At 36.2% G+C, this 24,100-nt stretch overlaps 1 protein-coding gene across 2 annotated transcripts; it reads left to right on the plus strand.

Annotated features, from left to right (window-relative positions):
• The first annotated feature begins 1,620 nt into the window (after positions 1-1,620).
• On the plus strand, positions 1,621-19,228 carry LOC119790949 (paralemmin-2-like). Of its 2 annotated transcripts, XM_038296726.1 has the most exons (3): positions 1,621-1,836; positions 15,679-15,750; positions 18,369-19,228. In XM_038296726.1, the coding sequence occupies exons 2-3, from the start codon at positions 15,702-15,704 to the stop codon at positions 19,187-19,189; spliced, it is 870 nt and encodes a 289-aa protein (XP_038152654.1). In that variant the 5' UTR covers positions 1,621-1,836; positions 15,679-15,701; the 3' UTR covers positions 19,190-19,228. The 2 variants fall into 2 exon arrangements, with proteins under 2 accessions (XP_038152654.1, XP_038152655.1); XM_038296727.1 differs by lacking the exon at positions 15,679-15,750.
• Positions 19,229-24,100: the final 4,872 nt, after the last annotated feature.

Consider the following 24,100-nt stretch of genomic DNA (forward strand, 5'->3'; position numbering starts at 1 on the left):
GTGGGCCAATTCTTTTGGTGATTTTTTTGGATCGGGAAGAGTTTCAGCCTCATTGTGCATCCTCTGTTGAGTAGTATATAAGGGGTAATGAGGGACGATTAGCCTCTTACGACCCCCATTTGAAGAATCATAAGGTCGGGAGAAAATCAAACATGTTTGAAATTCAGTCGGCCCTCTTAAGGTGTTTTTTGTTGGAAGATCCTGCTGTTGAAGCAGAGTTACAAGCGTCTACAAGCCGACTTACCAGAACCTCATGCACTGGGCGTGTGCAAACAAGGGAGATTTTCTTCCTCTTCTAGATTGATGAGTCCGACCAGGACCATCAGTGCTGAGTCTGATTTGTGGTTTTTGAAAGTGCAGTTTGAGCAGGTAGATTGCATCAGAGCATCGGGCCTTGTAGTGTAAGAAAATACATTGTTGTGTGAACTTTTCAACCCTGCGATTTCGTCGTACAGTTTCTGAGTACGATTGAAAATGTCGTACAGTGTATGCCCAGTCTCATTGGAGCTTACAAAGTACCACAACAACAAACCCAGCCAACAATCCCAAATTTGAACTGTAGTAACTCTGGGCAAGATTTTGTTGTACAATTGTACCTCAAGAACAAAGGACACACCTTTGACGACCAAGGTGGTGAGATTCTGGACCAAGAGGACAGAGATTTTGAAAGGGGTTGAAAGAAGCTATCTTTGTTTAAAGGAAGACCCATCACTGATTGGAGGGGAAGATTGCGTTTTCACCTCGCAAGAATCTACATTTCAATCTTCTAACTAATTTCAAGGAAATTACACAAGCAACACAATCATTATACACATAGCCCATACACAAAAAAAGACTTCAAAAAAGAAATCAACCATTGTTCATTATTATTTTTCATTTTACTCATTGTCAGGTGAGGTGGAGCAGACAGCGATACTATGGAAAATGTATTATCCAGTATTATTTTGGGCTTAATATATCCTCTTTTTTTTTTTACATACACGTACTTCTAAATGCTGTCTTTCATGAGATTGAGGCCTACTAGGTTCATACTAAATCTACATTAGTGCAAATAGTGAAGGCTCGGTAGAGAGCAATGTTAAGGGGAGGGATACCAAGTTTTTTGTAGGGAGAGGAAAACAACCAGACAATTTCACATAATGGTTATTGACAATTAAACAAATCTACAAATTATTCATGCAAGCTAAATTTGAAAATTTAAGAAAAATTATGTGATATTATTGGAGGGTTATTTTTCCTACATCAGGATTTTAACCCCGACCAACCTTCAAATTATGCCCCTGGTTCATTCTGTCTTTGGCATTCAGTATAATGTTTCACCTTACATTAAAAAAGAATAACTTTCCCAGCCTAAAGCTTCAGGATAAAGACTTTATCTTCAACTCTCTGCGGCCAGGCTGGAGCATATCTTCTGTACAAAGCAACAACCGTCAAACAGAGTGGTCCTGGAGGTGAGCTACAAACATGTTTACAACTCCCAGTAGTGGTACAGATATCCCTCAGCATGCGCACAATCTGCTGAGTCACTGAACTATTCGTTTTCGTACCCCTACACTGCGGCCAGCTGTATCTCCCTACGTTAGCCTCTCCTAAAAATATCCCCCCTTCCCTCCCTCTCATTCTCTGCCTCTGACATACAGAGGACGCCTTGTCTTTAGGGAGCATGACAGCAAAAAAGGGAGTTGCCAAAGTATAATATTAAAAAGAGGGTGTCTTCCAGAAAACATTCTATTGTTTTTACAACAGAGAACAGATCAGTTTTATGCAAAGGAAACATCTGATTCAGTTGCTTCAGTTCAAAAGGAATTTGCTGTTGTGGACTGATTCAAGTGTACAGTAAGTACCTTTAGATGTATAGTTGCTTGTGACAAAAATATCTTAGAAATCATGTTGTTTCTTTCCTCGGATAAAAGTTGCTTTCTTCTGTTGGATGTCATGCTCAAAGTTTTTGGAGATACTGTAGCTGTATTAGGAAAGTGTTAAGAGTTTGCGCTGCAGAAAATCAACAGTGAAAAAAAACTTGATGACTTTTGTACTCCTGACTGAACCTCTGCTGTATTGGGAGGGATTTTCACTTGAGCACCAAGTTGAAAGGAAACAAGAGAAAGGAAGGAAACAGAGGAGGAACCTGTTGGACTACAAGAAAAAACCCTGCGTAAAGGCAGCAGACAAACTGTATGAATGCTGTAGAACAGATGATTGTATAGGCAATCTGAGTTTCTCATGTTAAGGCCGGACCATTGGTGTATCGCGTGACTCTCAAATAATGTCATGCCTTTGCACTGCCAAACGCAGATGTTTGTAAGATGAGGTCGTGCTCTATGTACTGTGCTGGGTGAGATCGTTTGGACTTAGTTACGGTTTTGGATTCGCTCCTCAGAGTCATCCAGAGAGTTAAAACCTCCAGAGGATGATGGGAGCTGATGACCGAGAGGTCAACGGTGGAATGGGGGCAATAGTATAACATGCCTTTTACAAACAGCTCTCTTGTTGCTTAATATAGAATTTAGTGATGATTTTATTTAATCTACACCAGGTTTAAAATCATACGTGTATTTTTCCAGCTGGAAGCTGCCTAGAAACTGCAACATTTTTCCTTTCAGATAGGATTTTTATCTATTTTTTTATCAGTCCACTTTGTTATATGAGTTAATGACATTTTTATCCTGAATGGTTTCACTCTAACATGGCTTGTTCATGATGAGATGACGGCTTCTTCATCTCTGAGTGGCCCGTGTAAGTGCACTTTCTGCAAAGTTTAGTTTAGTCTCTTCCCAGATTCAGACAACATATCTACATGTTTATTTTTTTATTTGTTCTGGGATTGACAGGGACATTTTGCAATAGAACACCTTCATCTCTGGGACACAGAACAACCTCTTCTTCCTCAGCAGTGAATTTTCTTATTGTTTTTAGATCTGCATAACAGTTTTAAATAGTGATTACTTTGCTAATTGATCAATCTGGTAATTATTTTTCAACTAATCGACTGCTTGGTAGGATTTTTTTTTTACAGAATTTGAACAAGATGACGGTTATACTCTCATGGTTTGTCATATTTTTTTATTTACCTATTTATGTTTTCTTTATCTTATTTTTAATTTGAGATTAAGTATTACCTTTCTCCGCTTTTTTAAAACTTTAACTTTTCTGTTTGACATTTTTCATTGTTGGGTGTTTATCGAAGAATTTTGTTTTGCCTTATTTCTGTCTGTTATGTTTGTTATTATTTTTGCTTTTTGGGACCTGCCATACTTGTTATTTTTTTCCATTGGGGGTTTGTCTCCTTTTTGCCTACTCTTTCACAATTGTTTTTTAGTTTATTTATCTTGATTATTTGCCAGAAGAAATTAGACTGAAAGCTCAAAGTTCACCATGCTTCTCCTAAACCTCATTTTAGGAGTTCTGGTTAGAATATATTAACATAAAAATATATTTTTATATTTATTAAATTTTAAATTAATTTCTAGATTTATACATAATTAGTACATTTTTGGCTCAATATCTGGACTGATTTTTGTTTGCTTTCAGTAAATTGCAACATGCAATTTACTGCAACAATTGATAACCAAATTGGTTGATTTTTTTTAAGAAATCAATAAATCCTGATGTATCCAAACAATTGTTTTAGCCCCATTTCTAAACATTTAGGAATGTACCTCCAATCAAACCACAAACTTAAAAAATCCATGACATCAAATCAGTTTCTTTACATCTACATTTTTGAAGGTAACATCATCACTTTTTATCTTGTATTCTGTCATTATTCTGGAATTTTACCTAATAAAAATAAATATGGTTGTCTTAACTGTACCGAACTAGGAAAAGTTCTTTCTAACTTTACATTAGCAACAAAGACAAATGTTTCTGATCATTATTTACCAGGTATCGTAAAGTCTTAGAGAAGTCATATTAAAATGTCAAATCATTCTGGTTTAAACATATATATATATATTAGTGCTGTCAATCGATTACATTTTTTAATCGCGATTAATCGCATCAATGCCTGAGTTAACTCGCGATTAATCGCATTTTAATCGCACATTTTTTTTCCTGATTGAAAATCATTTAAATACTCTGGATGACATACAAAAAAATACATACAGGCTAGGTTTGTGCCAATGTTCTTTTTTTAAAATGAAAACAGGTCACAGATACTGATTTATGCCATAGAAACATATGGCAAGAAGATGGGGAGGCATGTAGCAAAAAATAACAAATATGTAGCCAAAAAAAAGGCCCTGAAAACAGGCTGATGTAAAAGACAGTCTTTACAGTTAATACAGTCTTTTGAACAAAGACAAGCATTTTACCCTACTGCTATAAAATTTAGTAGAATTAACATTAGATGTTAATTAACCAAGGTAATAATGAACAATTTTCAATCAATACATCAAAATCAATAGACCAACATCACTAGATGAAGGTAGTCTATGCTCTCTAGAAAGTTACTTTTCAGCCTCTTAACAAAAATGAGAACACACACACACCCACTCACCCACTCACCCACACACAGACACACCCACCCACACACACACACACACACACACACACACGATACCGACAAGAGTGCCGTAGCAGATTCCATTTCACCTCAGTAATCTGTTTTCTCAGCGTATTTCAGGTTGCTACTAGTTACCAGACACTCAACTTGTTTGTTGGTGGTGGGGCTTAAAGAAAAGGCACTAGCGCCACCCAGTGTATGAGCGTCTTTTTTCCTTGAGGAGCTCCGCTCTGGAAGCCTATGAGAAATGCATAGACTGGGGGAAAATAGCCCCGCCTTCCCGCAGGCTGCAGCGGGATGCACTTGGAAAATTGTACCATAAAACCACATAGCGTTAATCTCGCGTTAAAAAAATTATCGCCGTTAAAATGGCCTCGCGTTAACGCGTTAATAACGCGATAATTTTGACAGCACTAATATATATATATATATATATATATATATATATATATATATATATATATATATATATGTACTCTTTATCAGACGATATTGTCCCAAAAGTTAGAATAAATAAATTTTTTAAATCTGTGCTTTTTTTTCTTTATCTAATGCAGGCCAGTTAGTTATACTTCAGCTTTTACACCTAAATTCTGCCAATCATATATCAACGGTCATCTGCCAATCAAGGTTTTTCAGTCATAGCATCTTTATTCATATGTCGCAGCTAATATACGCAACAGTTGAAATAAGAAATAAGAATAATTTACATTGAGTTCCGTCCCAGTGTTTTTGTATTTGCTTCCGTCACACAATCCCTTGATAAACGACCAATCGCATTCACTTTGTTCACTCGTGTAAAGTTGGGCGCCACTCGGCAGAATTCAGAAAAGCAACTTTAACATCTCCTTCCAACACTCCTTGTCTAATCTATGAATAAAACCGATGGCTCGTCTTTTACTGTACATATGTTCAAACTGACTTTTGGGATCTTACAGAATTCACCAAGAAAAGCAAAAAGAGATAAAAGAAAAAAGGGTCAACGAAAGGTGCCTTAAAAATAGCAATCTAAAATAAACAGAGAAAAGTCAATGGATGGGAGCAGAGATGTCAAACACAACAGAGCATAGGATGACGAGGCACTCCATTAGCTATCTGTGTTTCCTGCAGGCATTGAATATTTGAAAATAAACAACACTCTATTATCTGTGCAGCCGCTGGCCCTGGGCTACTTATGCACACTAGAACAGCCTCCCACGCAAAAACTATACAATGTGCTTTCCTTTTTTTGTTTTTCATTCAGTAGCTCCCATGCTGTCAGTGGCACACACAGACAGTTACTGCCGCTGGAGATGCAACATCTCCTCTGTATTGTGTGAGGAATAACTTATCTGATAATCTTTCTGCCAGTTGCAGACGTCACACAAGTTATACTTTTCTTTTAAATCATAAACCTCTCATTTGGGCCTTAATAATTGCCTGAAAACATTTAATAACCAAATTTAAAGATTTGAGATTAAATTATCAGGGTGGAGCACTGCTGAATAATCATTGATCAAGAGCCAAACATCTTAAGTATACATCATTTGTTCAATATTTACAAGCTGGGATTAGATTTGCAGGGATGTAGCTTAACCCTGTAATGCCAAATGTATCATATTTGATACATACGGTTTCTGAAATGTTTTGCGTCTGACACCTTTTGCATAGTTTATTGGTAAAAACTTTGCTCAAAATCCTATTGTACACAATCAGATATACCTGATAACAGAGGGCAGAACTTATCGCATAGTAATAAATTATTAATATCAAAAATGTATTTCTGTTTTTTCTTTTTACACATTTTGTTAAAAGGCCAAATAAGGACTTCAAACCAAAAGTAAGTAATTTTCTGTTTTGTTTTATTCTTGGATCGGGCTTTAAAGGGTTAAGGGGGAATCTCTTCTTGGCTAGTATGGAAAAAAAAAGTCTCATTAGAATCTACCTTTTTTGGACAACGAATTTTAAACACTGAATTTTTTTATACAATGAATTTTTATCTGGTCAAAATTTGCCTGCAAAAAAAATCTGCTGCAACAAATTTGCCTGCAAAAAATTCAGTTGCAAAAAAATTTTCCTGCAAAGAATTCAACTTAAAATCTGTTGTTGACCTTTTTCTGAACTCAGGCCAAAGCAATTTACACTCGATGCAGTAGAGCAGCTTCTAGTCAATGAAATTAGCTAATTTAAAAAGCAATATGATCCTCTATAGTTTGAAATAAAAAAGAAAAAAAACTGGAAATTTTTAGAGCTTTGTTAGTGCAGGTTTGATCAGTTGTGTTACTTTTTTTCAAGGGATCTTTGTTAATTTTTTAGAACAGCAGAGGTCACCATGTCAAATAAAGGCTAAATGCAACCAAAGAGTTGTATTTCTTTAGTTATAAATTAGTACAGATATGTGCAGGTAAAACCATTTGTGCTGTTTTGAGCTTTGAGATTTTTTCATTTTCAGCTATATTTTTGCAGGTGATATAACCATCCTTGATTAAGCTCTGAACTGTTACAAACTGGTCACTTATGTGATTTAAGAATGTTTCTGCAGTTAGTTATAAAATCACCAATAAACAAAAACAGCGGGCCTCGATTTATATAAAAGATCAGGGGCGGGTCTTCCATCTGCAATCACCAGTTGAACAAACAGCTTAACTGGATTCTGATCCAAAGCTCAAAGAAAATACGGAGCTCTTTCACTTTGCCATCCAGTTAGGACTATTATTTATGTGACTAGAAATCCCAAAACCAAGCAGGGTTGTCTCTGTGCTGATGTTTTTAATAGCCTTTTTGATATGGGGAGTTCTTACTATTTAGAAAACGCCTTCTATAGGATAACTGGGATCTGGAGTGTTTGTACCAGGGCCTTTTTTATTTTAGATCAACTGATCAGGATTCATAGTTTATAAACTATCAGTTTTTGTTCACATGGTTAAATCTCAACCGTTTGTTTTAAGATATACTGTCACAGACTGGTATCTAAGCAACATTTAGTTACAGTGATGCTTAGCGCTAATCTGTGACACCTTTTTCTATCCTCTTCTAACAACTGCTGCCTGTTTGCTTTAAGCAACGCAAATGACATCCAAGATGGGAACTCTGCAAGCTCTCGTTTAGCTTTCTGTAGTGGAGACAAAATGACAGATGGCTGCAGCCAGATGGCGAGCCGTTTGTCTTGATCTCTTTAATGCTTGCTTTTGAAATTAAAGCTCAACCTTTCATTGTATCAAAAGATGTTTTATATTTAAAGAAAAAACGATCCAGAACCTCCAAATATGACTTCTAATAAATAATAGCTGTATATTTATGACTAGAAAATCAGCTTTAATCAAGAGGCTCAAAGGAGTAATGGAGTACAACACTCCATTACTTAGGTGTTGGGTCATAGTGTTTTAACTGTCAGCTTGTCATGTGGTAACAGCTGTTTAATCTTTACAAGCTTATTTTTAGTTTTTAGCTGCAGTATTTTCAAAAGGCATTCAGACCTGTGGGACTTTTGTTCATTGTGTCAAATTACACACTGTTAAAAAAAAAGAAAAGTTTACAGGAATTCAAATTAACCATTAAACTTTTACTTTTGTTTGTTAGACTTTCAATTCTATGTTTTTGTAACTTTGATCTTTATTTCAGTTTAATTTAGATTAATTATATCACACCAATTAGCAACACGCCATTTTGGGACACTTTACAGGAATGATTCAATCAAATCATCCATATAGATTGGTGAAATGTTTTCTAACAAAGGAAACTCAGTTGATTGCACCAAGGCAATAGATTTGCAAAATTTGCTACTGGGTGAGCATGTGGTGACAGTAGATATTCGCTTGCATTGGTTCGTTGACTCAGCAGCAATATCTCACGTGCACGAGAGGAAAAACACCCTCCATAATTTCTCAGAACCGCTTGATATGTCCTGTTGCATAATTTTAATGCAAAATCCTATTAAATGAATATTGCATCATCAGCACCTTAGGGATAAAATAAGAAGCTTTATTGTCAATTTACAGAAGGATTTGAAGCTGAAGATCAATATAAAATCTGTATAAAAGTATAGAATTATGAAGGGAAATGTAAAGGATTTGTAGTTTGAACATTTTATTGTATATATATATATGTATATATATATATATATATATATATAAATTATATATAAATTTGATTTAAGCAAAATGCTGTACATCAGTATTCAGTGTGACTGAAGGAACACCACATATGTATGAACCTAAATTCTCGACGACATTCAGAATGGATGGAGAGAACCTGTTGACATCGGCAAAGATGGACCACAGCTTGTCAATTGGATTCAGGTCTATTCTTAAAACACCATTGAAACATTTGGACTTTCTTTAATCTAAACTATTTAAATGTAGCTTTAGCTCTGTACTCCTATTGTACCACTGTCCATACTGAGGAACAGTATGTACTTCCCACAGAGAATGGGGATAGCCCACCTGCCCTCACCCATCCTCACGACCTTCTATAGAAGCACCATAGAGAGTGTTCTGACCAGCTCTCTCACTGTGTGGTGTGGAGGCTGCAGCGACTAGACAAAGTTGAGAAGAGTGGCGAGAACAGCAGAGAAGATCATCGGAGCAAATCTTTCTCTCCACAAATACATTTTATCCCAGCGCTGTATGTCTAGAGCCCGTAACATTATCAATGACCCCTCAAAAACCCCCATGGACTGTTCACCCTGCTGTCCTTTGGGGAGAGGCTTTGCAGCATTTGATGCAGATCCAGCAGACTCTGAAACAGCTTCTTCCCTACCGCCATCAGACAGCTGAACTGTTGAACAACTTTAAATCATCTCACAGATGCTGCATCAAACTGACAACAAACAACAACAAAAAGAAACTGCATATTGCACCATATATATTTAAGGTTCTGAACTTCCATATCAATGTGTTTTTTTTGCACCATGATTTTTTCTCCCACACTGTTTACATTTCATCACTGCTGCACTTTAAGAAAAGGAAATGAAAGATGTTTATATCAAGAAACCTCAATAAAAGTTGTCTAGGTCTAAGTCTAAGACAAAAAGATATTTTCAAAAGGATGATGCTGCCTCCAGTATGCTTCATCGCTTGACCAGATTGCTGTGGGTCATGCATTGTTAGCTTTCTGCAGCACATGATGTTTTCCATGTAGGCCATAAAGTTTGTGTTACCAGAGCACCTGCTTTCACATGTTTTCTGTGTCCCTTACATGGCCTTCAGTCTTGTAAGGGACACAGCTTTCCTTTAACACTGTCTTCCCTTTGGCCACTCTTCCACGAGGACCAGATCAGTCAAGTGCATGCATAATGCTCCTGCTGTTGACATGTCCCTGGGATACTGTTTTATAACCTAACTCTACTTTAAACTTCTCCACAAATTTCTCCCTGGCCTTTCTGCTGTGTCCTTTGTTTGGTAATGCTGTTTGTTCCCCTGGGGTTTTTCTTTCAGACTAATGAGGCTGGATTTATACACAGGATAAAATACACCCAAGTGGACTCTATGCAATTAATATAGGGGATTACTAGACTGGCCAAGCAGGGTATTAGAAATAAAGGAGCTAATTCAATATACACAAATCTTTAGCCATAGCATGTATACTTATATTTCTACTTCATCTTTAAAGGGGGCTCATCAACAAAGGCCAGAAAGCATTTATTACTTTCGGTCCACAAAATAAGAGTTTCTCAACATTATGTTAGCAGATGAATTTTATGTGACCTTTTGAAACGTATGATATATGTCTTCTTCCATGTTCTACAAAACAGTGGAATCATTTGGACACATGGATCTGGCTCTTCCTCTCGATCCGCTGCAGTGAATCATTGGTTAACAGCTAAAGTGTGTTTATATTTGCGCTGAAACAGATCTTGTCTGTGGTGATGCGTGTGTTTGTGTGTGTGTGTGTGTGTGTGTGTGTGTGTCAGGAAACAAACCAAAAGTCAAAAGACGCCCGAGGACGACACTAAAAAGGCAGCTGCTGCCAGAAAGAAGGTTTCTTTGGGAGAAACACAGACTCTATCAACTGCTCTGCTGCAGTCAGGACACACAGTAGTTATTAAGGCAAAATACACAAAGGCAAAGTCTTTCCCATGATGCATTCTTTCCCAGACTGCAACTAAATAGGGCACACTGGTCATGGACGTCACATTTTTAACAACTGGCCAAAATCCTAAAAACAACAAAACTGACTAAAAAACATTTTTATATAAGCGGGAAACTTAAATTCTCAGTTAATGAAACAGTTTCCTTACAACCAGTGTTGGGAATAATGGAGTTACATAATAATGGCGTTAGTAGAGTAATATTGATGGCTGTTCATTAGAAAAGGGATCTAGCCGGTTTCTTTTCACATATTCCTAACAGCATTAGATTACTCACAATCTAAAGCAGCAACAACAAGTCCTTGGCGGACCGGGTAAACTGCCATTGACTTCGTTCAGATCTGGTCAGACCGATTCGGTGCAAGAATTACCAAGAATGCAGCAGCGCTTTTCTTCTAGCATAACAACAAACTGCCAACCACAATGGATAAATGTTACAATGAAAATTAAGGACGTAATAGAGAGCAACCCTTAAATCCTCAGTTTGTTAGGATATTATTCACAAATAGAGTGCATCACTTGGAGTTTTTGCATCACATTTGTAGTTATCTGATTTGTTCTAACCAGAGAAGGATGCTAACCCCACCTTTGAAATAGAGCTCTAATAGCTCTTCACCAGACAGATACTCCCCTGTACCTGTCATTATCAGTCTGGCTGGCCAGGCTAGCAGGGACCAGCAGGCAGCTGACATTTGCATTAATGATGCTGATGTTTCTGTAAGTCGTTAATTATGTGCAGGAAAAACGTCTCAACGCACATCTGTCCCTAAGTTTGGTAATAGCTATAATTTCAATATTGGTTAAAGAACATTTGCATGGGTTGGTCGAGCAGAGACCAATGTGGACTAAAGGGTGGCTGAAAACTGATAGCAGCAAAAACATTTGAGGCTGAAGCTAGAATGAACACAATGAACCAACAAGAAATGAATATGCACAACATCTATAAATCCCACATAAATCACTAAAGACATAGCAGCTTTTAATGACACCCTAGATATAAATGTTAACGCTAGAGGACCTGGTAATCAAGGCAGACAGACAGATTTCTCAAAAATGCTTTTATTAAAAAATGGTGGATCTGCAGTGACTGCAAGGGTGTCTAAAGCAGGAACCTCTTCAGGTTCAGTCTGTACCCAGAGGTGGCTACCAGCCAAAATGCTGACAACGCCACGTGGCGAATGCTGTCCAGGGAGTCCCAGCTGATGAAACCTTGAAGACTGCCGAACAGGCAGGAGTTCCGATCCAAGCAGATTAAAGAAGGCAGGACGATCCAGAAGGCAAAGCCAAAGCCGGTGTCAAAGAGGTTCAAAGGAGTCAGAGCCAGAAGATCAGAGATCTGAAGGGGTTAAAAAGGGAAATCCAAGTCGGTGTTAGGAGGCAGATGAAGGTTCAGTCAACAGGCAGAATCTAGCAGGAGTCAGAAGACAGGCCAGGCCAACAGATCAGAACAGGAAAAGATAGGCTCAGAGGTCCAAAGGCAGAACGGATCAGGATCAGGAAATCAGAACACAATCAGGTACACTAGAAATCTCCCCAAAGGCTCGAATAATCTAGCACTGGTGACTGGGATCACGCACATTGAATATAGAGTGGAGCAGTTGACACAGATTAACGGTGATGAAAAACTGGGCAGAGCTAAACAGATGAATTAAATGAACAATCAAGACAGTCATCAGCACCAAGATCAGACAATAAAGCCACACACGTTATACATGGGTGCTGTTTAAATGAATTTATGGATTTAAATTATCTACAGTTGCAGCTTTATTCTAAGGTTTTTATCATAAAACAGTGCCTTTTATTGTGTTACATTGGTAACACAACAATACTATACACAAAGCTAATATTGAGAGATGCATCCCTTCATTGTATGGTTATTAAAAGCGTGCAGTTATGTATCACAAGGGTTCCTAAAGTCCAAGACATCAAGTAGATCACAAGATGGTTTTCACAATCATTGTGATTACATATAAACATCCTATGAAAGAGATACCCATGTAATAGATATATGTAGCATTTATTTATTAAAAAAAAACAGTTTAAATATTAAATATACAATGAAATAATAAAATGCACATCTGAATAATAGAATTTTCCTTTTTATATAATTAAAAATTAATTTAAGATAATAAATTAGACAATTAAATGTTACTTTAAATGCACATATATTAGGTAAGCTAATAAATGATTGAAATATGAGACATACCATGACATTATAAAACGCACAATAGCATTACATGGGGGCACCGTGGTTTGTTTCTTTTTTTTAAAGTCAAAGAAGTCGGTATCTTGATCCTTCTTGGCAGCCGACTGCTCTGCTAAAATATTTGTTGTGTAAAAACAACCACAGCGCCTGTTGAGATGATGAATCTAATTATTTGCTGCTATTTGTTTGTAGATGACTGAAATTACAGGCCACACCCATAATGTTGGCTCCTAAAATGGGATGGGATGAGGGGGGGGGGGTCATGTTTAGGGGTCAGTGTCTATTTAAAGTATATGAGCATAAGTAGCCCCTAAAAATCTTTCTTTGCTTTGAAGCAAACAGTGAGAAGGTTGGAAGTATTGGTCATTAGCTTAAAGTCAGCTTTTTCCTCCACTCTGTTGGTTTCATTATTGCCTGTCTAAAGTTTGTTGTTTGTTTTCTTGAGGATACTTAACCATTCCTAAGGCCTTGTATTAGGAGGAAAAGGATATAAACTAAAGTGACAGAGCAAAGCCATGAAAAATAAACAGCCCGACTTTGAGACAGCCGCTCTCCTCTCTGTAATTGTCTCTCCAAAGAACAGGATCTCAGCTGTTACAAGGAGTTATTTGAAACATTTTTGTCACGTTTTCATCTATTTATAGGTAGGCAAGCTGTTCAGGAGGGCATCTAGGGGTCAGATAATAGTAATAATCCTACTATATAAAAAACAAAAAGCTGTCACATATGCATATGCTGTATATATCCCTTGCACCTTTTCTTCCTTTTGCACATTCTTCTTCTCCTTTAACTATTTGAGCTGATGTAACCACTAAAGTTCTTCACTATGAGATCAATAAAGTCAATCAATCAATCGTTGTATTTCAAGAGTTAAGACATTTCAAATCAATTTCCATTTTATTAAAAAATAACTATTTAATAAAAACTGTCATCAAAGGGCTAAACTAAAAATAAGATGGACAAAAAACACACAATTGTCATGATTGGATCAATGGACTTAACCCACATGCAGAACACCAAACTGGAGACAGAGGAAAATTTAACAATCTTTATTTAGGACAACACACAGAGTTGAGGAGGACTGGTTCTGGTGCAGGTCCGGGACTGGTTTCACTGATATCTGAAGAGATGAGAGTTTGGTTAGCCAGGCAGTTAGATGGCTTGACGAAATAAGTTGAATTCTGATTATACCTTGAAGAGGTTCTGACAGATCCTTGAGAGGGGAAACCGGTTGGGTCCAGAGAATGTGGAAGTAGCAGAGAACTCGGCAGCAGCAGCGTCTAGCTTCTGGCAAGAGAGTCTCAGACTTGGGTTTAGCTTCCTAGCTTTTCCCTGAGAGCTGAAGGAGGAATCCAGAGTGAAATCTTTAGGTTTAGCTTACTTGGGCAGGCAGGCAGGTTTCCAGGTAAAGCTCATCCAGAGCTTCAGACTTCAGTCAGGCTTTCCATGAGTAAAGAAGACAGAGGCAGGTTAGAATCCAGTTTCTCTCTAGAGTCTACTGGGATTCACTAGATTAACAGAGGCTTAGGTTTTGCTAACCAAACTTGGTCAACACTCTGGCGTCGAAGGAAGGTCTGACTGCTGCTTATGTAGGAAGGTCTCCTGATGGGTTGATGAGCTTCAGGTGTGCTGGAGGCTCCAGCCCAGGAGACCCACAGCGCTCTCTGCTGGAGACAGATGGTAGATCTCCAGATCCCAACAGTAACTCCAGTTCCTAACAGAAAACAAATAACAGAAGAGGCTCCTCGGCGCCCTCTGGTGGGCAAGCCTAAGGATCCCAACAACAATAAAACAATAGGAGATAACATCACAATAAATCACAGAGGACTACGACAATAGCAACAACTCACAGTAGAAGCAAAGCCTAAGCAGATGTCTTTTTAAAAGCGACTTAAAGAAAGGACCAAATTTCTAATTTTTTAGGATATTTTATTTCTCATTCTTTTATCTTTATTTTTTCACTTTTGTTTGTTGAACTCTGAGATTGGCTTCCTATGTAAAATACACTATGAATAAAATTTGCACCATCATTCATGCTTTTTTAAGTAATTGTTATAATTATTACCTCTAACCATCTAGCTAAGAACCTCAGCTTTCTTTTACAACCGCTCTCCAACTATCACATGAGAGGCTCATTTTAATTGGGGGTTTGCACGTCTTAACATTTACACAGAGATCTTTGTAAATCATCCCCCACACATTATTGGATGCACAAAACAATTATTGAACATGCAGTTAAATAAATTAATTAAGATTCCCTTATTTGGAATCTTTAAAAATCAGGCTCTTAATATTTGTTAATATTCTCATTATTGCCTACAATGCAAAAAATTTCCATCTAAATTAGTTGTTTTTTCTTGAATTTAGGAGGTAGTTAACATATTTTGCCGATGGAACAAGACAATTCACATTTAAAATAAGAAAAACAATTGCATTGTTTTATTTCAAGTACATCATATCTAAATATCTTATATTAAGACTAAAAATGCTAATTACATTGGCAAATCATCTTATTTACCTTCTCAATTTAAGGGGGAATAGACTTATTCTAAGAAATGTTCAAGATGGTTTTTGCAGCCTAATATTAAGAAACAAATCCACCAGTTTTTTATCAAAGCCTAAAGCTATCATAGATCATTATGCAAAAATGTACTTTAGAAAAAATACATATACTCATTGAAACATGATTGTGTTTATCCTGGACTTCTTTTTTTATTTAATATCCCATCTGCTGTGAAATCTTTAGGTTTTTTCTTGGTAGAATGTGCAACAAAAGATATTCAAATTTTTTATTTATTTATTTATTTATTTTTGATTCATTGCAAAGACAGTATATTGATTATCCAAGGAAGGTTTTCAAGAAAATTATTCCTGCTGACATGCTTTCTTTTTCACTGACAGGCGTAAATCTCTTATCCAATCAAATGGCACAGAGGATGTCTCATGAAGACAGTGGACAAGATGGACGATCCGGTAAGAAAAAATATATATAAAAAAAAAAAAAAAAAAAAAAGATTTAAATAAAAAGAAATAAAGATATATGTGTTGTTTAGTTTTCTTTGCCTCCTTTTCTGCAACAAAAGATGTTGTGTTTGTTTAATGTTTTTGGAACAAAATTAAGCCCCTGGGGAACAACTTAAGGATGAGGCTCCAGTAAGCAGTCTGAGAACAATGTTGTTTTAAGCCGTTTGTTGTTTGTCTATGTTCATATCTTTTATGGCTGCTGGAGGCCTGTGTTTAAGAAAAAGAAAAAAAAGCTGGATTTACTACATTGGGCTCTGTTTTTACCATTGTGCTGCAACAAAGCAGCTGCACAAAGCCCCCACATCAAATTAACCTTAGCTTTGATCACCTTTCAATGAAGCTGACATCCATGTAACAGCATAAGCAAAGCAAGGCAATTTTTTTGTATAGAACATTTTAGTGAACATCAACAATGTAAAGTGCTGTCTATTAAAAAGGTATATAGGAAAATTACATTATGATGGAATAATAAAGGCAGGTACATAAAAGTTGGATTACAAACTTAAACTAATGTAAATAGAACAGTCAAAGCAACTCTTAACAAATGATTTTAAGTTTGATTTTAATGAACTTAGGGCCTGATTTTTAAAAAATTTAAAACATGCAATGTTTTTTTTTTAGTACGTAAAATAATGGGACATTTTGCAGGTGATCAAAAACAAAGATTCCTGTGGAAATGTTATAATGTGCAAACTTATTTGTTTCTGCCCATTATGAGCAGATTTGTTCCGTTTAAGAGTCATTGTACGTAAAAGATGAGGTTCAAAGCCATGGAGATGGAGATAATAATGAGAGTTATTGAAAAACACTAAATAATGATCACATAAAATAATATTCATTGTCCACCTCATAGCCTAACTAATAGTTCCATGAACAAAAGTAAAAGAAAATGCAACATATGCGTGTTTCATGTGCCGATATATTTTATAAAACCTGGTAAGAAAAAAAAATACCGATTGCAATGTGAAGAGATGCGCAACAGGAGGGATGGTCTCTTTGCAGATTATTTAGATATTTTGTTTTATAAACAATAATTAAGTTCAGTTACTATTTTTATTTGGTTTAACTGTGTAAATATATAAGACAGGGTACATATACATATATATGTATATATACACTCACCGGCCACTTTATTAGGTACACCTGTCCAACTGCTCGTTAACACTTCTTTTCTAAGCAGCCAATCACATGGCGGCAACTCAGTGCATTTAGGCATGTAAACATGGTCAAGACAATCTCCTGCAGTTCAAACCGAGCATCAGTATGGGGAAGAAAGGAGATTTGAGTGACTTTGAACGTGGCATGATTGTTGGTGCCAGAAGGGCTGGTCTGAGTATTTCAGAAACTGCTGATCTACTGGGATTTTCACGCACAACCATCTCTAGGGTTTACAGAGAATGGTCCGAAAAAGAAAAAACATCCAGTGAGCGGCAGTTCTGTGGGCGGAAATGCCTTGTTGATGCCAGAGGTCAGAGGAGAATGGCCAGACTGGTTCCAGCTGATAGAAGGGCAACAGTGACTCAAATAACCACCCGTTACAACCAAGGTGGGCAGAAGAGCATCTCTGAACGCACAGTACGTCGAACTTTGAGGCAAATGGGCTACAGCAGCAGAAGACCACACCGGGTGCCACTCCTTTCAGCAAAGAACAGGAAACTGAGGCTACAATTTGCACAAGCTCATCGAAATTGGACAATAGAAGATTGGAAAAACGTTGCCTGGTCTGATGAGTCTCGATTTCTGCTGCGACATTCGGATGGTAGGGTCAGAATTTGGCGTCTACAACATGAAAGCATGGATCCATCCTGCCTTGTATCAACGGTTCAGGCTGGTGGTGGTGGTGTCATGGTGTGGGGAATATTTTCTTGGCACTCTTTGGGCCCCTTGGTACCAATTGAGCATCGGTGCAACGCCACAGCCTACCTGAGTATTGTTGCTGACCATGTCCATCCCTTTATGACCATAATGTACCCAACTTCTGTTGGCTACTTTCAGCAGGATAATGCACCATGTCATAAAGCTGGAATCATCTCAGACTGGTTTCTTGAACATGACAATGAGTTCACTGTACTCAAATGGTCTCCACAGTCACCAGATCTCAATCCAATAGAGCATCTTTGGGATGTGGTGGAACGGGAGATTCGCATCATGGATGTGCAGCCGACAAATCTGCGGCAACTGTGTGATGCCATCATGTCAATATGGACCAAACTCCCTGAGGAATGCTTCCAGCACCATGTTGAATCTATGCCACCAAGAATTGTGGCAGTTCTGAAGGCAAAAGGGGGTCCAACCCGTTACTAGCATGGGGTACCTAATAAAGTGGCCGGTGAGTGTATATATATATATATATATATATATATATATATATATATATATATATATATATATATATATATATATATATAAAAGATCAGAAAAAGGTTTGAAAAAGGAGAAAAACTTATCTCTAATGATTTTAACCTGCTTAATGCTGGCCTACCTGCCAATTATATATCTGCATGTGTTCTGAGTTTCTCTATGTCCTAAAATTCAGTGAACATAGTTTTTTTTTTCTGTCTTTGCAGTCCTTGGGATGTTAGCCATCCAGGTGGAGCGAGACCCCAAGACGGGCGCCACCATTGTTAAATCGGTAGCCCCAATCTCCTCAGCTCCTGCTGCTCCAACATCCACGACCATCTTTGATGATGGAAGGAAAAGCATCCACACGGTTGGCAGATTGGAAGGTGAACCTTCCACCAAAGAGCTTGGTGAGATACTGAGTGTCATCAATGATGTCGGGATGACGGTGCTGCTTGATGAAGTAACGGTAACACCGAACAAGCCAGAGGTGACCGCTGGGAATATAGAAAGCAGAAACAAACAAGACGATAACAGCCTGAGTTTTATCACTCCTAATGGTACATCAAAAGAAAACGTTCCACAGTTAGATAACTCTGAAAACAAAATGGAAGCAGAGAGGATGACGCAGAGTTTTACTGTTAGAAATATGGATCATGAAACTAAAGACACTGAAGAAATTCTGGAAAACTTGGAAGGTAAAAGCTTGGAGGAAGGTCCAGTCACACTGGTGTTCATGGGTTACACTGACGGAACACCTGAGGATGTTCAAAACCAAGAGGACTACGAAGGCATGCTCACCGCAGAGCATGTGATTATTACTGAGGATGGAGAGGAATATGTAGTAGAGCCAGGGAATTCTGCTCCAATTCAGTCGGCCTCAACAAAGGAAAGAGAAGAACAGACGGAGGAAAAGCCTCAAGACAAAACCCTTCAAGATGTTCCACTGGATGATGATGATGAGGCACAACCTGAAACCCAGAGAGAAAGCAGTGTTGGGAATGAGGCAAAGAAGAGGAAGAAGTGCAAGTGTTGCTCTGTCATGTGAAATCTAACTAGTAAAATACACTTTACAGCCTTAAGCACATATTTGCTGTAATTGAACACATTTTTTTTTTTACTTTAGACAATGATCCATATTAACTAAATCTATCTTATATGGTAAGTCTTTGTATGCAGACGTATTAAATAAACTGTATTGATCTCACATTGGAAAAATTTACTCCATCCCATTGGGGAGCAGTGGCCTGCTGTAAATATCTCTTTATAGAATATTGGTATTATAATATTAAAAAATGCAGCTCTATTAAAAATCAGAGGTAAATATCTTCCACTGTGGGCCAAATATGCTCTTACTACAATCCCACTAATAATATCTCATCCAGAGCCTCATTTTAAAAAGTTTTTTTGTTGCTCCTGGTTGTGAAAACTGTTGCTGAGGAGTGCAAGTGTACTGCAAATACATAAATGATAACCAAATGCAAAAAGCAGGCGAGACTGGCGCCAATTGTTCAATTACTTCATGTTTCTCCCAATTACCCCTGGTGGCCTACACCAACCATTAACTTACATTTCAAACTTATATCTGTCTGCTTGTTACCAATAACATTTGCATATAAACGTATGCAACAGATTTTTCACAATATTCATTTTTTAAAAGTCAGCCTTTTTCAACTGTCCCCATTCCTGGGATGGTATAAATGTATCATAAATCCTTTCAATATCACAGATTCAACTTTTTTTTTTTTTTTTCAATGATCTTATTATTATGCATATTCGTGATGCTGATAGAACTTAATTAAAAACTACCTTGCAACTTTGGACACAACATCCCAAAGTAAAGCAATGATATTTTCTAACTTCTAAATAGTACTTGTATCATCCAAATATTAACATGAGAAAACACAACTTATGATATTCCAATAAATATACATATATATAATTTGTTTTAATCAAATAATAGTAATCTAACAACTCCCTCCCTCCCCCAAGTGCTGCAACCGTCCCCAAGATTTTGCATATTAAAGTGCACCATATGCTAGCTCGACTCAACACAGAGATATTGCTAACCATGTAAACTAAACATTGAATAAATCTAACTTAGTTTCAATTAATTCATACAAAGGGGCGGGACAGTATGACAAAAATACACCACATGAGCATGTGGTGTATCTATATCATCAATATGGCAGTTTCTGGTTTAAGGAAGCAGACTAGTTGCAATCTCCCATGTTGCAGCTGTTCCCACTCTCCCCTACTATAAAGACAAAAAGGAGACTAGCAAGCAAAAAATATAACTTTAATTAAATGTGCTGTATTTATATAGCATAAATTCACAACACATGTCATTTCAATGTGCTTTGCAGGCACAATACAACCAGGTCATGCAGTCAGATTGGTTCAAAGTTTTCTATCTAAGGAAAACCAGTTGATTGCATCGACTCACTGACTTGAAAGCAATCCCTAACACACAAAACAGATTCAAAAGAAAAAAGATTGCAATTAGATAAATCAAAAGCAAGCTTAGAAAACCTGCTATAGCATCTTATAAACGATATGCTTCAGCCCCCAAGGAGAGATCATCACTAACTCTTAGGCCCAGACCGTTAGAGGGGGTACACTGCAAAAACAATCCAGAAATAAGTAAAAAATTGCTTAAATTAAGTATATTTAGCCTTAATTTGAGCAGGTAAATAAGATGATTTGCCAATGGAATGAGTATTTTCACTCTTAAAATAAGATAGTTAGATAATATTTACTTGAAATAAGAAGATACAATTGTTTTTTCTTATTTTAAAAGGAAATTGTCTTGTTCCATTGGCAAAGTGTCTTACTTACCTCCTCAAATCAAGGAAAAACACACTTATTTTAAGAAAAAATAACTTATTGTGATTTCTATTTTTTGCAGTGTATAAATGGAATACACAGATAGATTACATTTGGAGGACAAAAAGAAGAGAAAGATTTTGCTTTCAAACTATTTTTTTATTTCTTTGCCCCTTTGAGCAACCAGTTTAGGTCTAGCGTTTGGATCCATATGAGTCTACGATTGCGTCCTGCTAGTGGTCTAGAGCTCTTCTGTTATCTGTAAGTATTTGCAGCCTTTCTTAAATTGCAGCTGTTTTTACTACTTGCAGCATTTTATTGCTGTACTTTTTTTATTTTCTGGCATTCATGCATCTGCAGGGCGTTTTCAACACTTGACCTCCGTAGATGATCACAGCTAACTTTTAATTCTTTGGATTAGAGTTTTTGATTATTTCAAAAACTGAACACTAAATCACCTGTATTTTAGTTGCATTAGATAACATTTCATTTAGAATGTCAAAATAAAAATAGATTTTAATTTTTTTTTTGTCAAAATGTTCTATGAAGGCTAGTTGAACAACATAATTTTCTAACAATTAATTCATGGTTCAGGCTTTATGGGGTTATATATGACGGCAGCTTCTTTGAGCTCAAGCTAAAATCTTTTGACTTACTTTGGTGTACTCCTGAGTTCAAGCGTTTTTCCTGTAAAATATGTAATTTCAATAAATTTGAATGTAAACCTCCTTATTAAGATATCACCATTTAGTGTTTATACATACATTCTATCTATCTATCTATCTATCTATCTATCTATCTATCTATCTATCTATCTATCTATCTATCTATCTATCTATCTATCTATCTATCTATCTATCTATCTATCTATCTATCTATCTATCTATCTATCTATCATCTATCTATCTATGTCTCTCTGTCTGTCTTAAAGTATCTATATTTTATAATAAAAAAAAATCTTCAACTAATAATTTTGATTGTAAATTTGTGGTTATTACTTTGTTATTTATGCACCATTACTACAGTACTTTTGTTTTATGTCCAACATTATATATATATATATATATATATATATATATATATATATATATATATATATATATATATATATATATATATATATATATATATATATATATATATATAAAAGCTACTCTTTACCTTTTAAAGGTGTATCTCTGTCTCCCCCTCCTGGTGAGCATAGCATTTTTTCCTGCCTTTTTACAAACATATACTCAAAGATATGTTGCCTCAGCTGCAAATCAAATGCAACACTTGGATGTTGCTAACTGTATCCTATTTCATGTTTTAATTTTTTGGGACATTACAATCTAAAAGTAAGATATTTTTCTTAAGGACAAAATAACTGACATTTCCAGAATCAGTTGATGCTTTAGAACTGATCTCACTACAGAGAAAACAAATTCTGAAAACAATGTAATATTAATGTGCTTGTTCAGGATGAAGGACGGCTCTATGACATAATATAAACAACAGTCCACATAAAGGAGTAAGAAATATGCAAAGTCAGGAATGAGAAGGATATTGAAAAATATGTGGTTGACTTTGACTCTGTCTCTTTGTTGGACTGCATTGATCTTTTCAATAAAACTAGTTAACAGGTCCTATATTGTTTATTTTGTTTTATAAAAGAACACCTTGTAACTAACTTTTGATGGCAGCATATTATTCAATAAATATAGGACAAATAAAGAACATGATGTAAATGTGAACTTCATATTAAGCCTTAGTGCTGCTGCTCAGAAGAGTTGAAAGCCTTTTTCAAACCACACTGAGACAAGCTTGTTTAAACTGCTAACCTTTTTTATCAAATGCAGCTAAGTAGCTGCTAAGGTAAGTTTGATTTTTACAGATAAAGACAAGGCTAAATAATCCCTTATTAGTTTGGTCCATTTTTTAATCCTTGCTGCTGTATTGCATAATAAATTTAGAATAACCATATAAGGATAACAAGTCATAGAACCTTCAACTTTTATGTGAACAGCTTCCTAGATACTAATGCAACCAATCTAGATTGTCTTTGGTGATCATTTTAGGAGCCAGATGCTCAAAAATGAAGACAAATGTCTTAAATTCATGACAGGAGGAGACACGTTTTAAAGACGGGATCCATGATGGGTGATGCCACTATCAAATGGAGCACATCCTAACCCTCTATATTCTCTGGCTGAAAAACAAATAATTTAATGTTCAAAATGGCACCAAGAAGCCTGATTTTTATAACTGATTTCATACAGGTGTACAGTATATTAAACTTTGGAGCGAAGCAAGGAGCGCATTTTGTTAAGAGGAATTTGTTATAAAAATATAAAATCCAGAAATGAAACTTTAGTTAATGATCTTACTTAAAAACAAATTCAAAATTTTATATTTATATTTTCTTTTTTCAAATAACTTTTTTTTTTTTTTTCTTTCTTTTTTTTGTATTTTAATTATTTGATGTTATGGTTTTAAATGTTATAATGATGTTTGATGTGACTGAACTTCTTGTTCATTACTGCAGCTTTTTTGGGGCTTGAATTTCTTTCAAAGCTCTGTTTTTTTTTATGGCAAGTGAAACACAAACCGTAAAATGAATCAATATTTATAAGAGCCATTATGAACATCAAAGAGCTCAACATAAAACATAAACTATGACATAAACCTACAAAACACATATACACACACATTCAAACTAAAATCTTTTTAATTTTTTTAAATTTTAAAGAAGCACAATTGTAGATCATAAACTTTTCTCTTTCTTTGGTTGTTTTAATTGATCTGCCTCTCAAAGAAGAGGATTTTGTTTGTGCACATGGTACAGAGGACAAGAGGTTACAGCTGCTAAGAAGATAAGCTTGACCATTCATATTTCCATCGTGGTAAGTCCTACCACAGACAGGCGATGACCGCAGCTCTCTGAGGTGGGTCTCTTTCTTTAAAATGTACTTAATGTATAATATTTTATGTCTTGATTTGTATGTTATGCTTGCTTTTTATGTCAAAAACAAAGGCCTGAGTTTGATGGTGTAGCCTTTGATGAAACCATGCTAAAAGTTGTATTATGTATAATTATTAAGGCATTAAACACTTTTTTTTTTCAAGCTAAATCAGAACCGATAGTTTATGTGCA

This window comes from Cyprinodon tularosa, unplaced genomic scaffold (assembly GCF_016077235.1).
Source record: "Cyprinodon tularosa strain WSP-4 unplaced genomic scaffold, ASM1607723v1 ctg376, whole genome shotgun sequence".
Classification (NCBI taxonomy): Eukaryota; Metazoa; Chordata; class Actinopteri; order Cyprinodontiformes; family Cyprinodontidae; genus Cyprinodon; species Cyprinodon tularosa.